Consider the following 19017-nt stretch of genomic DNA (forward strand, 5'->3'; position numbering starts at 1 on the left):
AACTTGTTACTTGTAAAGACAAATACCCCGTTGCATATGCTTTATAGTTTCTGTTGATGTTAAAACTCCTGTGTTAACATTTTGGTCTAAATTAGTTACGAGCAGTTCATCTATGTTATCATAAATCTAGTTACCAGCACTTCATCTATGTTATCATAAATCTAGTTACCAGCACTTCATCTATGTTATCATAAATCTAGTTACCAGCACTTCATCTATGTTATCATAAATCTAGTTACCAGCACTTCATCTATGTTATCATAAATCTAGTTACCAGCACTTCATCTATGTTATCATAAATCGTTTATTCTACAGTAAATAATCTTCATAATGAAGGTACACATAGATGTAGCTGGATTTCATGCATTATATTCTTAGTAACATTGGTTTAAGTAATGTTTCGCATTCACAGTCTCCTATTTCATCTCCCTGGATAAAAAATACAGCTCATTCAAATGTAAACGCAAATGCTAGTCAAATCTGGAGCCTCAGAGGTGGAAAATCCAATAAAAGATCAAACAGAGACCCTTTCGAAATCTCAGTTTGAATTTCGAAAATGATCTAGCGTCTAAACTATCCCCTTACTCCATTTTCGTACTTCATGCTTCCATGTACCAGTTGAAATAAGGGAGATGGAACAGCATACCAACAGACGAAAGAAAATGTAAATTATGTTTTATGAATGATGTGGGTTTCCTTATATTTATCTTTAAATATATCTATATATGTGAAAATGTATATACCAGCTTCCGTTATAAAAACAAGCATGCTAAGATTAAAATCACGCTTAATATGTGAAAAGATATCTGTTATAAAAAATCTGTAAATTCTGTAAATGTAGCATGCAAATTGTACGATCTTTCGGCTAACCGCTATTCCGTCATTATATTATCCTTTTTGTCATTTGTACATCATATGCCGAGTATACCGACCTATACCGACCTATAATAAGATTCTATTATGTTCTGACTTTATCAACGTTGATATAGTTTTAATTATTAGTGTTTGCATTACGTATACTGGACAATGGTACTGATTAAGAAATGATACATGATCTATGTACTGTCTACAAGCTGCAAAACGATGCGACGATGATCTTACCAGGGAGCATGGTTTCCAGTTTTGTTACCGATTCCCAATTTGTTTTTATACCGACAGATATTTTTTCATTCACGCCTCACGAAAATACAAACATAGAATTTATTCAAATGTACAGCGAGCCCCCCCCCCCCCCCCCCCCAAATGGGTTATGAGAGACGATATTATAACAATATATTGTTTCACAAAGTGCATTAAAAGTACATAAGATAATTTAGTATACATATATTGTCTTGTTAAAATTGAATTTATGAAAGGGTTGTAAAGCACACATTTAAAATGTAAACCATGAAAGGGAAACACTCCATAAAGAGACATGCATACATACTCACATTGTATAAGAATGTTTCTAAATGGTAAAATCTGCACGATAGCTAAAATAACTTTGAAAGTCTTGGCATTGATTAAAATCACTTCTGGCGAAGTGAAAATATACCCCACTTTCTGTACTTAACAAAAACAGGAGAAGTCAGAGCGCGCTGGAACACACTGGACAGTGGACATACAGTGGTCAGTTTAGGACATTTCAACAACGACAAATAGGACCTCTCTTCAGTGGCGTTTTCGTGTATTGTCCAGTATCGTCCAGTATACAGTGTATTGTCCAATATCGTCCAGTATACAGTGTATTGTCCAGTATCATCCAGTATCCAGTGTATTGTCCAATATCGTCCAATATACAGTGTATTGTCCACTATCCTCCAGTATCCAGTGCATTGTCCAGTGTCCTCCAGTATCCAGTGTATTGTCCAGTATCCTCCGCAAACAAACCTTGAAACGACGCTTCTCTAAAATCTGTTGATGACATCAAACATAATGGTCCAGAAGCCAGTCTCCCAAAATGTTGTGCAGTTCTTGAGACAGAATGGGATGTGACTTTCACAATCAGGAATGATTTAGCTATGCTTTAAAGCCGGTTGTCGTAAGCTACCAGCATATCATTCCATTCATGTCAATATTTTAACCGGTAACTGGATGGTTTAATTCAACAACTCTGGATTGGATCGACCGGTTTTCATCAAAGCGGTAGTTTTGAAATGCTCAGATCATGATTTACATTTGTGGACAATATTATTACATGTATGCTCATCGCAAAAATATGTTGGTAAAACCAAGGGTCAAAATAGAAAGAGCATTTGATGAGAAAATATGAGTTAAACTTTACAAATTAAAGGCAATTTTTTCCCATATTATGTTTTTTTTTATTCAGCTGTACCATTTGAGATCTTATTTTCCTGTATTCATGAAAATGCATTACAGTAATTCTGGACTGCTCAGATCATAATTTAAAGTGGACAGTACTATTATATATATCATATGTATATGTTCATCTGAAAGATGTTTCGCAAGGACAAAGGTCCACTTTAATTAAAAAAAATGCATTTAATGGTAGACTTACCAAAATTATGAAAACACATTGCAAGGAAACCAAACATGGGACTTTGTATTTAGAAACTTCAAGACGTTACAAAATGTCTGTTCCACAGTAAAAGCTCCACGCTTCACATATTAGCACCGATACAAAATATTTACAAAATACTAATAATAATATATTAGAAAGCTCTTTAAAGTTCCATTCTGTTATTTCAGATGCCTTTCTTTCTTCTTCAAAGAATGATTTGTCAGTCGCGTCATCACAAGTAAGCAACATTTCCACCGTATCAGTTCGTATCTATTGTTCTTTATAGTGACACAGTAAAAACCAAAACATGAGTCTCATTAATCAGTTCAGACAATCACCTACTTTTCATCCGATCTGAATTTTCTCGTGTGAAACTGATAAGAAACACAACAAACAACTATGGTTACACTGAATTCCAGTTCATTGTTTCATAAGAAAATGGTATTTACAAATCAGTTTATATTTCAAAGTTAGAAAAAAATCGTATTTCTATTTTTTTATGTCGAGGTTTAGGCAGCTTGTCGTTATTAAGACGTCACAGAGTGTCCCTGTTTGAAGAGGTCGTATAATGATTCACAATTCATCTGGCTCCCTGATTACACCTGATGTGTGTTTTTTGTATTTATTAAATGTATTTTTTGTAACGTACGATGTGATTGATATAATAGCAAGTCCTACTAGAACGCGAAACGTTTCTAGTAGCCTCGTTTTGAGACCTACGTTTATGGAAAACTCCGAGATATTCCGAGATCATAGTTACATAAACATTCTCCACCTGTTCTAACGTTTATAACAATGTGCCACATGGGTACAGTCTCAAAGCCATTTCTGGTGTCCCACGCCGTGATATTGCTGGCATATTGCTGAAAGCGGCGTAAAAATAAACTCACTCACTCTTAAAATATGGAGGCCTCAACTTTAGCCATATCTAAGGATATACGCCAAGGAATCACACATAACACAGTTATGACACTATAAGCATCGATCTTTGAAAGTGGGATACGAACGTATGCATGTAACAAGTAATAAATGAGAACATGTAAGTTCCCTCTTATGCATCTGGTTTGCTGAAGAGCAATTCTAACCCACATTTTTATAGGTCGAACATATTTGGAAACCCGTGAGAATGGTAATGAATATAGTCTGTCTCATGATGTGAATTGTAGGTAATCCCAATGGTATTAAATACAACACAATGTATGTCGCAAACTGGTCTCTGTATAATAGCACGACAGAAGGTAGTGCCAATTTACATGCAGCTTTTATCATCTGTTCAATGCACGTACAAAAGTTCGCATAGACATTGGTGGACGTGTAAGATGCATTAGGTACAGGATTATACTATATTATAGCCTTATATCCGTATTTACATATTGACAGGCCGGGGTGAAATGAACCCTACCAAGCCTGCTGTCGTCAACTGCATCATTCCAACACAGATTACATGGCACCAGCTGTGATTAGCACAGCCTCTGATTAATGAAAGAAAGTTGTGCCTGCTTAAATCTATGTTTCAAGCAAAGGAGTCACTGGCCAATATTCAGCGCTGTAACTAATTAAGACACGGGAGCAACACGGACAAATAACAGATTGATATGGTGAGAAATATTCACGTTTTTCTCTTGGAAGTTTCTGTAATTTGACCCGTAGTTTTGTCTTTAAATCATAGCATGATCATAATGTTCTTTATTCTTCCTGTGGAGAAATCATGAGAATGTGAGAGAATACACAGTTTCAAAATACGAGAATGCGACAGAATGTATAATTTCAAGAATGCTAGAGTGTATACAATTTAAAAAATGCGAGAAATAATTTTGACAATGCAAGAATTCGAGAGTATATACAATTTCAAGAATGCGAAAAGGCGAAGTGCCCAAACATTCAAACTTCTAAGTCTGCTAGATTGTGTTTACAATCCAGTGGTTTACTGAATCATCAAGTACAGTCTCAACAGTCCATTGATCACCATCGAAGCACAAATGACATCGTCACCTCTGTTTAGAGGTACTGAGGTCTCCAGCATAAGAATCAGCAAGCAAGATCCGCATCATCTATGGTGCGAAGATTCAAATTCGGGTCTGTTTGTTCAGTGGATAAGTACGCTGCACCACAATTCTCTCTTTGCTGTTCAGTATATGAACACTGGCAGACTACGTGTTCCAGTAGGTACTCAGAGTCCCTCTCACACGGTTTGCAGTTCCCTAAATTGTCCACCACGCCACTCTGCACTTAGGGACACAATGAATTCGTATGTTATTTTTCAGTTCAGGGTGTGATTGTGCTATCTTCCATTCCACCTGTGGATCAAAGTTGTACAAACTAAACCTCTTAGGTCTGGGCCCGTTGATGCCATGTCGTTCTCCGGTGTTCTAATACATGTTGTTGTTTTTTTTTCACGCGCCCTTTCCATTCCCCGGCTTTGCAAAATGTCCCCGAGTCCAAGAAGGATTGCATGCATTCTCCTATCTTGCACTTCTTCAGAATCTCCTTTATATCGGGTACAAATCCACATGGCGTCTTCACACAATCGTGTTTCAGTAGAAACGAATTTGCCATCAGCAGCTTATTACTCAAACAGTGAATGGGATTGTTCACGAGAAGCCCAAGGAACGAAAGTATTTTGGTACCCATGTACGACTTTACAGAGTCGAAACCAACTACCCTCCTGCAGATGTCTGAACGGACCTTTCTCAATTAGGTTAACCCTGCACTAATTTTACGCACAATCTTTCAGCCCTCTCTAGGATGAAGATTTCACTTCTCCTCAAGTTAGACCATAATTCACACCCGAACAATACATTTGGCAAGCACATTGTTCTTAACACCTTAGCGCTTGTCAATGGGTTCAGGCTTCTGTCGTCGTTCTGTAGCTCGAGCATTGATCTCTTTTCCATGTAGCATAGTTCCGCATTTTGATTCTCCCATTTTTGAAAAATACAATGACGTTACCTTTTACTGGTGAAAACACATATACCACTGAGCAGAGAACCTTTCACACATTCACACATTTCTTGCATGTGTTTGGGCTGGGTGACCAGGCTGGGAAGAGTTATCTGCTTGTGTTTGGGCTGCCACCTGTAGATCCATCATGATTGGACCTTTCTTAGAGCATGACAGTTTGTCGAGACTATCGTTTATATAGACCAGATACAACTTTGCTGAGAGGATACTGTCTCTTATCACGCCTCGTTCCAGATGGAACCAGTCTGACATGGCGTTGTTAGCTGAGTCACAACATTTCATGCGGGTGTTTATACTGTAGAATATCTTCCACAAACTTTGGCTTATTCCAAGCTTGTGCACGTTCCAGAGCAGGCCCTCGTGCCACATGGTGTCAAATACTGTCTGGGAAGACTACTTTCACTTGAAAATGCATCAGATACAGAGTTATGTAGCTGTATATTCCTGTGTACATATTGACAGGCCTCAGCCAGATGAACCTTTTCAATCAGGCTGTCATCAACTGCATTGTTCCAACACAGATTATATGTCACCAACTGTTCATTGAAGGAAAGCTTGTGCCTGCTCAAACCTATGTTTCCCGCAAAGGGGCCACTGGCCAGTATTCAGCGCTGTAACTAATTAAGACACAGAAGGAACATGGAAAAGTAATAGATTGATATGGTGAGAACGATTCACTATTTCCCTTAGGCATGTCTGTAATCTGAGCCGTAGTTTTGCCTGTAAATGATAGCATTTACCTGACAGGAGTGAATATATATTCCAAAATACGAATACTAATGTGAGTTCGAGATAAGGGCTTCAAAATGCGTCTTCCTCTGTGTCCGAGGTACATTCGCACTGCAACCTTAAACAGTTATTGATCCAGAGCAATTCCCCGCACTGGCTGTTCGTTTTGTTTTCCCCCTCGACTACCAGGATGATATCCTAGAATTCTTGTGATCTCTGCTGCATCACGCGCAATTTGTAGTATAAGCATAATATGTATTTGGTCAACAATGATTAAATCGTTTTACCTCAATCATATTTCCATTTTCATTATCATGACAACAAATGAATGAAAATATTTAACTTCATTGGCCAGTGATATAAAATGCTTGGACTGAAAAAGGTCCAAAGTTAATATTGGTCTTTATATTTTTGTCATGTAATCTTAATGAATTTGTCGTGTTTGCATGCACTTTGGAACTTTGTCAAAAGTACCGTGTTAATTAATTTATAATGTTACCGTAATATCTAGATGTGTTATAAACTGCCAGCTTCATTCATTTCACACACACGCCTTAAGTACGTCCTTGTTTATGTTAGCTGTCTCATCGAAGAACTTCACGGCGATGTAAACTGAAGCGGAATGATTCTGGTGAATGCTGCAACACATTAATAAAACCAAAATACAATTTTAAAAATTAACACCGCCAAAAGTAATAGCAATAATATCTGCCTATTACTTTAATCGGGGAATGTATCCATCAATATCCACATAAAGGAACCATGTGCCATTCTTCTGCAGCTGACAAAGAAACGTGTTCTATGCCATGTGACTTAATACATTTTTTTATGCATTTATGCAAAAATGTAATACGTAATAACTAGTATTTCAACTCATGGCGTGACTCTTTCAAGGATTTTTTACCGTCGTGTGTAGCTTCACTGGTTACCCAGGATAACACACCTGACAGCTATGTGCACGATGCCCACCATTCTTTAAAAAGGCATTTAGTTAGACAATCCTTTCATTGATGGTTTGGTTTTTTTTATATAATTTCCCTTTCAGCTTTTCCTTGCGCCATATTATATAGCATGTAATACAACAAACCTTTATTCATAATGTTGAGTATTTTCAACTGAACATCAAGTGACGGATGACAAATAAACAGCTATAGGCTTAAACCAACAGACACGGGTTACAGCAAGGGAGTGTTACTTCCTGTATTGCATGCAAATTAATATTTAAGAAACTCAGTGGTCGAGGATACAAGCAGAACATCATTGTTGCTTAAGAAATGCAAATACGCATTAAATGTAAGTAAGGTTTAAAAAGTGGTGTTTTATTTACGTGTGTATATCATTACCACTGAGCCCTGTCACACAATACTTACTCCGTCTGCTTACCCCACCGCCCATATTAAGGACCTTTGCTTTTTCCTGGATTCACCCAAAGTGTCCATGTAGTATTGTATTCATGGAATTGATTAAGTGAATTTTAGAGGTTCTGTTGACTACTGGCTAAAATAAGTGTATCGTCAGCATAAAGTAAGATTATAAAATGAAGAAACGGTATCATACACTCATCGTACTCATAGGTCAAACTGACACCTTCACATCCACGTGCAGAGAGGAAAGACAGTGATACAAATAGAAAATAGGAGAGGGGATAGTTTCTGTCCTTGTCTAACCCCTGGATTACACATAAAGTAATCCGAGATTGTATCATGTGTAGCCACAAGTGATTTGACGTTGTACGTGTTTTTACTAACACATAGAAATTTCCCCCTATACAATATCCAGCCGTTATCGAACGTTTTCGAAAAATTCTATGAAGGCACAGAAAATCTTTCGTTTAGCATATGTAGAAATTTGGACATGTCAATACAAATGCATTATCTGTAGTTGCAGAATTTGCTCTAAAACCAGTCTGTATTTGATTTATTTCAATAAGGATACAGAGAACACAAGTAAAAAGTTTACCCAAATAGGTAAGTATAGTTATAGGCGTGTAATTGTTTGAGTCTAACGGGTCACCTTCGATCTTATATCATGGACGCATAATGCCGGTTAGGTATGTATCTGAGACAGCGGCTGCAGACAACACTATCTTAAAGAAAGAAGCATTCAGCTGGCCCACAACATTATTAATTCACAATAAGATCATTACCTGACGACGTATTTCGTTTCACTTTTTGATAGCTTTCCGCATTTCATCTAATGCTATTTTGCCATATTTATTGTGCACGTCTATCATTTTCATTATCGGTATTTTCGTTCATAGCCTTAGAGAATTGAAAAAAATGTCTTCGACAGATGGGGCATTTGTGAAATCTGATGCATTTTCCATCGATGCAAAACTTTACACTATTGAACTTTACGCGAGTGTTTTTGGTTGTGCCTAAACATTTCACCGGCCACATTTTTAAATAGTCTGATGTATTTATTCATGCATTTTTTTATGATTTGGCTTGTTGATGGTAGTAAAGTATAGTTTCATTGTGTTTGTGATTCCCATATTTTTATTTGGCCAATTGGTATTGCCTTCTCACTATCGACATTCATGATAAAACCGGCGTTTATGTTTCATCCTAACCATTCGTTTGATTGATTTCCTCTCCACTGCATTTTTTTCGAGCGGCCTCACAGACTAATAGACCATTCCCACGTGGCTGAACGTCACCTCCACACACTCATGGACTTTCATATTCAGTTCTACTACCTCATTTACGTTGCTATGGAAATTATTAGCTTCCGATTCATATTTCGGGTGGGTGGGGGGGGTGTGGGGTGTGAATCCTTTGCAGTTGTAATATTGTGTCCTGTGTTTAACTGTAAATTTTCTTTCGAATTTCGAGGACTCTTTTGTACAAATGACACATGTATTTGTATGACGAAAAGTCACGTATTTCAAGATCTGAAAACAAACTAAGACGTGAAGGTGAACTGATTGTATAGTCATTGAGATTTACATGTAGCTGTGCCAATGTATTTATCTTTAATTATTTGACCATTGCCGACAAGCATTTTCAGATTTCTCTATAGTTCGGTGAGTTGTTGACCACGTGAATTTGGTTTACCTTGGACATTCGAATATCGGTCCTTTTCGTTAAAAAAGGTTACCAAGGACAGATTGTACAGTTATTCCTCTTCTCATTTCTTCACTATCTAGTACAACATTCCTCGAATAGAAATCTGTCAAGAGTGGGAGTCAGGCTGGTAATTCTCATCATCCCATGCCCTGGCCCCTGCAGTCACGGCAAGGGGGGCGTAGCCCTGCTTTTCAGGAGAATATGTAGACGCCCCAACATGGCAGCCTTCTGCATTATCCAGAGTGTGAGAAGGTCCGTGCTGCCGGTGGGGAACCCGAGGAGTCTCTTGATCTGCGCCATAAGTTCAGGAGGAACAAAACAAAGGGCACCAAGAACAATTGGGAGCCAAGTGTTTTGGGCATGCAAGCGAGACATTTCAAAGGACATCATGCTTTTCCTGAATCTTGCCAATCACGTTTGTGTCAAAGGAAATTCAATGATATAAGTTAATTCATTAGCTTTATCAAAAAGGACAAGATCAGGTTTGTTGGCTTGAATTTTTCTTGGGCTGTATATAAGTCTTTTCCACAGAAGTTTGAAAACATCAATGGATGTGTGAAGGGTCGTACCATGAATGGACCCAAGGGTCAAAGCAACGGACATGGCAGAGACGGTAGTAAACGCAACCAGCCATGCTATCATGTCTTTTAAGATGTGCTGTTTGTGCCAAAGACGGACATCAACGGACAAGGTGCTGGGCAGTTTCTGTAAATTCATTAGACAGTCGACATTTCTTGTTAATATTTTAAGAATCATATTTAGGCGATTGTGAATGGGGAGTGACAGGTCCTGAACAGCAAAAAGGAACTCCCCAGTTTCACATTTTAGACCAGCCGACTTTACCGGTTATATTATTATGTTGTTCCTCGAGGGTTCATTGGAAAGCTTCTCCACAAATAACCGCCTCTGGGCAGACCTAGTGACTGACTTCACCTGGTTTACTCCGATTGCTGTACCGTCCACCAGTCCATCACCATCAAAACATTTAACCTTAAAGTTCAGAATCCAACAACCAAGGCACGCTTAAAATAGTTGTGAAATCCCTTGCTTTCATCAAGAGTGTTGACATGCGTCACCAGTGGATCATGCGATAAATAGATACGCGCATCATTTTTTCTTCGTTTATTATTACGCCGGTTTTTGGTACCAAACATACTTCCTAAACCGGTGTTCAGCATCGCTTCCAAAAAATCATCAATGTGCTCACAGTGCTGAAATAGATTGCTAAAAAAACAGCAAAAGGCACATACTTTAGAATTACATGTAATTCTAAAAGTTCAAGTTTGACAGCAAACATCCCCAGAACTAATGGTTCCAAAACTTCCGAATTGCTTCATGCAAACTTCCCAACAGGTCGTTAAAATCTAGGGAGCTTTTAAGAATTTAGCCACGTTTCTAAACAGTTTTCTGGGTAGTTTGCTCCCCAAATATGCTGAACTCGAACGATCAGCTCCACAACTACTAAACTTTCCAAAATGTCCAAAATGACCAGTAACCATTGTGGAAACTGTGCACAGAAAGTGCTTGGGGGTACCTTCGATGGCCGCCATATGGAGTGCAACTTCCAGGCCAGATTTAACGGATGAAAACTGAAAAGAAGTTTTTTAAAAAGCATTGAGTGCATGTGTCTGGCAGCCGAGGTCCTGGCAATTCCAAAATACTAGGTGTTTCTACTGTACATGCAGAGATCGGGGAGTTGTTAAAACGGGAACTCTTTCTTTTTCGCAACTGACTCAATGCCTAATAAAATGATATGGATTTTTGAAATTATTATTCAACCATTAGCGTTGTGATAAAATTCCATTTATATTGTCTGAACCTACTGAATGTTAATACAATATAATGACTATAAACACCTTTTCAAAATGTATTATCAATTTCAACAATATTCTGAAAATTTGCTCCATATTTTAATATATCATTTAATGGAAAACTGCATGGATTATTCACATTTGTTTGAGACTGACACTTTGTAAAAGGTATCATGGTATCAACTGCAGCATACAAACTGAGTCGTCAGCATATTGTCCTAATACTTATTCTCAATCATCAGTTGCAATACAGATGCAATAACATTATTTTGTCTTACCAAATATCCACGGATTTCAGCTGCGAAAAATAAATAAATGGTGGTAAAGGATAACGTGAAGTTGTATTATAAACTGACAGATTAATCCATAAATGTGGCTCGAAACCTCATTTTATCAGGACAGAGTTGATAGAATTTTCAGAAACTGTATCATAGACTTTTTCAAAATCAACTGCAAGGAATTAGATAACACTTTTCTGGATTTCAAACGTAAGATCATAACATAACCTTGTATTGTGCATTGAGATACAAGCAGTGAAAAGGCATTCAACAAAGGCCCTATGTGTATCACTTTATTGACAAGTGAAAACCCTCTCTTAATGGTAAAACACGCTGTGTATTTCTTCCAGAAACATTTTTGATAAATCTAAAGCGAAAAATTCTTAAGTTTTTTCAAAAGTACTTGAAGGAATCTATGGGAATTCAATCAGTTCCAGGGCTTATGTTATTCTTTATGGTTTTTACAGTGATAGTTGGTGTCCCAATTTGGCTCTCAGAAGGTCACTCAAGATAGCAGTTATCACATCTTATAAATGATCATTATTTTCGTAATTCTTGTCTGAAAAATATCTTCTATATAAAATCCTTTAAGTTCATTTAATATCGACTCACTGTTAGTGATTTCCTCATATATATCTGTTGTTATGGTTAAGAATTTACCGTGACAAACGACGTAAGAAATCCCCTTGTGAACCAGCTAAACAGAACAAAGACAAGTCATAAACGTTCAAATTATGTTATTACGCAACAAAAGCAAGGTATACAAAGTCACAAGTCAATTTCACAATGCTGATTACAAATACAGTTCAAGAGAGACAAAATCTAAGTCAGTGGGTCACAAGATATATATAGCAGCAAACCCGCCAAAGTCTTGGTGTGAGAGAGAACAGCTATGGAAGAATGTAAACACAGCGATCGATAATGTAGATTCAGGAGTTGACGGGATTTGATGATCAAGCATGGCAGTGATGTAACTCCAGCAAATATGAATGTGTGTCGCCCTCAACACGGCAACCAGCCTTTTAAAATATATTTAGCCATTTCCCGAGAGTTGGGGCACAGACGAACATCGGCAACACTGTAGAATGCTCTCGAATAAGTCTCCCGGAAGTAGACACATAGAAAACTAGGAGCAGATAAATTCCGGAAAACCAGAATCCTAAAAGTGTTGACCATCTATCAAAACGAAATGTGACCCATCATAATTAATATTCAAAACTTGAAATGTTGTTACCCAATAATAATTATTACTGAATTAATAACAAAATATACAGCAAATACACACTCGTAACACTGTAAAAATACTATTTATTGATTTGTCGACATAATTTCTATTTTGTAAATGGCAGAACTATTTGGTTGCTTTTTTCCCCTTCATACCATAAGATTATGTCTCTGAATTCCTCTATGTTCTTCTTTAGTTTGTTGCAGTTCCAGTGTTGTGTTTTAGGTTTTTAATGATATTTTATGGCTTAATATTTTGAAAATCTTTTCTAATAGTATCTTCACAATCTTTGATTTTAATTTCCAATTCACTGGTCTTATATCGTTTACATTTCAAGAAAAGATGAAAAAGAAATTTGTTTCCGCTAACTTTTCAGTTTAATAACACCGTCATCAACCTTTTCACCATTTGAATCAGTTTCTGAGTATTCTTGAATTGTATCCCTCGAGACTGATCTTACTAAATCAGTACATTCAGAAAGTAAAAGTAAGAAAGTATTACATTTCAAACGACCACTTCCTCTTTCTTGGTCAGTAATGTTTAAGAAAGTATGCTAATAGCTGAATGATCTGTTTAATAGCTAGGTATGACATTAGAGTCTAGTGAAACATTAATTAAGTCTTGTGAAATTAAGAAAACCTCCAGCTTTGCTCTTTGACTAGGCGTTTTCTTAACCAGGTGGGCCTTTAATGTCGCAGACGTGGGTCCTGAAGGAATGTCTTGAATATATTTGACATAAACATCACTGTATCACATACTGTCAGGATGAAAACTGTTTTATTTGAAATCCTTTATCAGTTTTCCATGTATTCAGGAACTCATCATGAAGATTCGCATAGGCATCATCTACGTGTTCATCGGGGTGACAATTTGGTGTGGACTGTGTGTGGTCTATGTGAACAGGGGGTCGTTCAAGCAGTCATTGTAAGTATATGATGTTCATCACTGGATTCTCTCGGCCAAGCTCGATTATTTACAGAGCGCCGCCATATGTCTAGAATACTGCTTACTGCAGCGTTAACTAACAACCAAACCAAATCAGTTTATAGATTATTTATTAATGTATTCAAATTCATCTTAAGTGACGTTGACTGTCTAGTTGATATGTTGTACAGATCTTGATTTAAGTTCTCTTGTTCAAATTTTTACCTATCCTGTTTTGAAAGTTAAATATAGTCAGTGAACTCATCCATCCAAGTGTGTTTTAGAAAGACTAGAACTGGAAATGTAGCCAGTGACCGGTACGCCTAAAATATTGATAAGTCAATAAGGATTAAAATGTTAATGATAATTAACACAGTGCCTATTATGACGTGTGTCATATAATTGGTCGGAGTATTTCTATATTGACGTTTTTGTGATGTTGTCATCGATGGAGCAGGATACGCACAAACTTTAGCGAACACCTAATCACTGTTCGATATGGAAGCACGATATTATCTGAACCGTGCAATGGCCCCCTGAAGCAGAAATTTCTTAGTGTTACATATAGAGGCTCACTCTGGTTTTTTTTTTCACTAAATAAATGTATAATGTAACTTGATTTAAACTGAGTTTCCGCTCGAGGTTTAGCCAGTCTAGTATGTTTAGATTTTACGTTGATGACTAAACACAGCTGGCGAACATCCAGTAAAATCGCTAGTTGGTAGGGAATCGTGATATAATGTGATTCGTGCAATTGACTCCTTCAGCGAATATTTCATATTACAGAAAGAATTTCAATGTAATTGTTTACTTATATCGAATGCATTTAGATTTAATTTCATATTAAATTTCAGCTTAAAAATTACCCACTTTCGTTTATTCAGAGTTTTACATCGATGGCCAGACGTTACAAACAATGATGCAACAACAACTGGACGTCTATATTTGATTGAAGAGATCTTGCGAAAAGGATCAAAGTTCAACGTTTCAGAAACTACTGATGCAAGTAGATCATCTATGTATGTAAAACGAAAGTCTTCTTATCGTGTGGGTGACCTCATCCAAATCCAAATAGATCTGTATGATTCTCAAGGCAAAAGGAAGAAGACTGGAGGTGATTTTTTGAGAGTGTGGATGGAAGACTCCAAGAATTCAAATTCCGTTTCCGGTCAGGTTTTCGATCACAACAACGGAAGTTACACTGCTGTCGTCAAAGCTGTTTGGGTGGGCCAAGGCACCATAAGAGCGTTTATTGCTACAAGGCGAGAAGAGATTCTTTACCGTTATAAGATTTTCGAAAAATATGCCAGTCTGTGGATCACATATTTTGTATTCAGAAAGGATAAGCTAGAAGAAACAAACGGATGTTCAATAAGAGTGCCAGCTGACGAAAAATCAGGAAATTGGTGCAATTTTACCATGGAGAACAATGGGTTCCCCTGGTATTGTTTGAAACCTAAGAACAAGCAACTGACATGTAGCATGTGGACCATTTCCTTCTCTGGAGTTGCGATCGCATACAAGCTGAACACCAGTGAAGACACTGTCGCACGCTGGTATGTACACCGTACTCCCACATAAATATTCTATTAGAATTTAGAAAGCGATCGAGTGAGTTCAGGTGTAGCAATTGTCCAACAATATCGAGGCTTGGGAACTTACGAAATGGGTTTCACACGTAAAACCCATGGAGAATCGAACCCACTGCCCCTCATGAAAGTAGAGATTTACGGAACTGCTGAACACCTCCCAGATGGTCAGAACTGTGTCACAGACAGGTGTTGTATGTCTCTGTGATGGAGTCACACACCCACAAATCGTTCGTAATTTTACAACCTGTCGAAACTCATAGGCTTAGGAATGTCGTAGCACTACGAACGATGTGTGGATCGGGCCCAGGGGGCTAGATTATCGAAGCTCTCTAAGATAGTCGTAATTGTCATATATTAGCATTACTTTACGAGTATCTTAGCGCTAAGAGAGCTTCGAAAATATGGGCCCAGTTTTTTTAGATCAAGTAACAAGCCTTTGAACGGACAGGGCTGGAGACGAAGGATTAGTCTCTGAAAATGTATAATTTTGATATAATATTAGTTCCAAATACTTCCTGTCAAATTAAGAGGGATCGAGAGTCGGCTTAGAAAATCGAAACCTGTTTCGTTTTGAGTCAGTGTAAGAAAATGTTTAGAGGAAGCTTATAAAGTATGTTCCAGTGTCTGCACGAACATCTCCGATATCTCCAGGATAAGTCTCCACTATACCCTTAATGCATCTACAGCTCGGCCCGATAATTGTATTACCTGCCTTTGCTGGCTCCGCAGTCGCACAGTAGCCAATCAGCTCAGCCGTCCTTACAACTGAGCATGCCACTATCAACAAAGATAGCGGTCGCAGCTGTGAAGGTTGGTTCGCAGTGTGACTCTCATTTGGGGGAAATCATACAAATTGTCAGGTCTGAAACTTTTAATTAAAATATATGCAAGAACTTCTCCTACCTCTTTTAGAGTCCCTCTGCAGGATTTGTCTTGCCAAGTTTAATCGGTTACATAATTTAAAAAGCGAAAGTGAGTTGTGATTGGTACGCTGAACTTGCCAGCGGAGACACCTGACTGGATAAAAAGCCAGTGATAAAATTATCGGACCGAACCATTCTTGCGTCCAGGGTATTGGAGATTTATCGGAACGTATACCTTGGATGATGCACGACAGGCTATGAGACGACGATTTTGCGACAGCTCAGTTTCGGGGATTACTGTTTGATACGTGGAAACAAAAACAGAACAGATTTAGGTATGTAACTACACGTTAGGTCTTCAGCAACCCATGCTTGCCATAAAAGGCGACTCTGCTTATCGAGGCGACTAACGGGATCGGGTGGTCAGGCTCGCTGACTTGGTTGACACATGTCATTGGTTCGATGCTCATGATGCTGATCACTGGATTGTCTGGTCCAGACTCGATTATTTACAGACCGCCGCCATACAGTAGGAATATTGCTGAATGTAAAACTAAACTCACTCACTCACTCATTTTACTTTCACAGGTCTTCTAAAGATCCCAAGCCAGATATTCTACAGAGTCCTTTGAACGTATTTATAGCAAGTGGTGAGTAGTGGATCCATTTATGTCTTATATACCAACCCTGTTTCCTGGCAGAAGCATAATTTGCTGTCTGTCTGTCCAATTTGCACGCACGCACGCTCACACTATGTCAAGGCGAACCGCAATCTGCGCTCAGAATCATGTTTAAATGTATCACAGTTAGCCTCGGTCACATAATTATTTTATGTTTACACTTTTGGCGAAAACCTATGACAAATGACAATGGCAGATTCACGAATAACATCTATCAGTCTGTCAGCATCATCCCAGGATCGACAGGATGTTATAAAACGGAAGCAAAATTGAAGGACATGGGGACATTTAAAATATAGTTGAATTGTCAAACAAAATTTAATTACGAGACAAGATTCGGAATAGCGGGAAACAAATGGAAATTTCCGAAAAGAATATATAAAACTGAAACATTCCGTTTAAAAAATATACTTATGCTTCTCAAGTGTGACCACTTTGTGATTTATAACAGAGTTAAAACACTGAATCCAAAGAGGCCTTCTTTCTACTTTCAGAGGACAAAACGTCTACAGAGGCCTTTAGTCAAGTTGCGTGTAACAAGCTCCCTCCCAAGTTAACGTGGCAACGGAAGTCCCCGAATGGCTACTTTCTCCACGGAAAATGGCATTCACTACTGTGTACTGACAAACTGCCTCGCACCATAAATGCTTACAGACAATGCTTGAAGGGAAGGACGCTCTGGCTTCCGGGGGATTCAACAAGCACCCAGTTCAAAACCAGCCTTCACTCCTTCTTGAAGTTCAAGTCACACTCACGTGGACACGAGCCTGTTATCGACACAGATTCAGGATACAACTTTTCTATTTCATTCCACGCTCATGAATTTCCGTTCTACCATGGCCATTCCCGCTGTTCACGGTCAACCAACCAAGCAGAGGACATCATACTTGACCATCTCCCGAACACTACCAAGGACATCGTTGTGCTATATCTGTACATTCATTTCTCGTTTGTCCACCCGGATGTGTTCAGGCAACATGTTCGAAGACTTGTTCCTTCTGCAAAGAACCTTTTGGCGAGAGCGCCTAATGTAACACTTGCAGTACGTGGGCCACATGCATTTTTCAGATCGGAAAGAGGTTTGCTATCTTACTGGGGTCTTCTGTATGCTGATATCTGGCATGAAGAATTCGCCTCACTTCAAGATAGAATTGTGTATCTGGATTTCTGGGATTTCTCCATGGCACTGGAACTGGACAATGTTCACCCACCACTGAATACAGTGGATAAAATGGTTCATCATATGATGTCTTTGCTGTGTCACAGAAAGTAGCACCAACATAAGTTTAGGGTAAACCATTTAGTTTGATCTGAGAGATAGCTCAGGAATGAAAGACCTTTGTTCTTCTTCATGGTTAGGCAAAAATCAGAGCCAAAAGGTCATGACACACGTGGTGAATAAGTCCTTGGTACAGATATCACGTCTGAATTGAGAAATTATAACTGTACCGTACCAAATATATTCAAACTTTTGTTTTTGTGTGTACGTGTGTGCGTGTATGCGTGTGTAGATATGTTTGAGTGACTGTGAGGCAGTCTAGTCAAAAATACATACCTGTAAATAAGATCTTCCTAAAGTGCACTGAACCCTTAAAGCCAAAACCACACATGTTAAATGCCAATGCATTATATCATCATCTAACTTCTAACCGTCATCAAATACTTTCTTTTGTTGCCTTCCATTAAAGGTCACATGCAACGTAAAACACAACTTTGCGGATTCTGATACCTTTCGGTATGCACTTACCAAAACAAATCATCAAAAAAAAGCCAATTCAACCTATAAAGTTGAAACAAAACGCGATGAAAAAAGTCCTCGAAATCGAAATCAAACGACCAGTTGCAATTTGAAATTAACACCTATCAGGTTTACAAGCCATACACAAAGAGCCGGCTAAACCTATCGGCAAACGAACCAGTGGCCAATGCACACCCAGCGGCACTGACTGGGTTGGATTCGAGGGAGGTAAACCCAAGTACAAAATATTGCACTTTTGATTTGCGATTATACGCTTGTAATTCTGTTTATTTGGGGTTTTTTCACAATCACCAATGCATTTTATATATCATGATAACTGTGTTTTAATCATGTTTGATGTTTTGGGTGCATGTTACCTTTAATAAATAATATAAATATATGTGTGATATTGTGAAGGGAGTAATTTGTCATGATACCATATTAAATTGAATGTGATTCATGTATATGATTTGATATTCCATGATATGTGATATGCGATTAGGTATTTAATAGGTGATTTGATATATGATGTGGCGTGATATGATATGTAGTATGATATATGAGATATGATATATGATATGATATGATATGATATGATATGATATGATATGATATGATATGATATGATTTCGTATGTTACAATATAAA

General features: G+C 38.0%; 1 protein-coding gene across 1 annotated transcript; it reads left to right on the forward strand.

Moving 5' to 3' along the window:
- Positions 1-9475: 9475 nt before the first annotated feature.
- LOC137287959 (NXPE family member 3-like) lies at positions 9476-17904 on the forward strand. The gene is made up of 5 exons (XM_067820324.1): positions 9476-9523; positions 13387-13496; positions 14351-15052; positions 16540-16601; positions 17126-17904. Exons 1-5 carry the CDS (start codon positions 9476-9478, stop codon positions 17902-17904), a joined length of 1701 nt encoding a protein of 566 aa, XP_067676425.1.
- The last annotated feature ends 1113 nt before the right edge of the window (positions 17905-19017 follow it).

The sequence above is a fragment of the Haliotis asinina genome, chromosome 6, assembly GCF_037392515.1.
Source record: "Haliotis asinina isolate JCU_RB_2024 chromosome 6, JCU_Hal_asi_v2, whole genome shotgun sequence".
In the NCBI taxonomy this organism is placed as follows: domain Eukaryota; kingdom Metazoa; phylum Mollusca; class Gastropoda; order Lepetellida; family Haliotidae; genus Haliotis; species Haliotis asinina.

Bases quoted from the DNA above. Each gene is read 5' to 3' on its own strand.
- LOC137287959 (XM_067820324.1), top strand. From the start codon at position 9,476: ATGGCAGCCTTCTGCATTATCCAGAGTGTGAGAAGGTCCGTGCTGCCG. The intron at 15,053-16,539 runs GTATGTACACCG...TTACTTTCACAG, and splicing joins GAAGACACTGTCGCACGCTG to GTCTTCTAAAGATCCCAAGC. The intron at 16,602-17,125 runs GTGAGTAGTGGA...TTCTACTTTCAG, and splicing joins GAACGTATTTATAGCAAGTG to AGGACAAAACGTCTACAGAG.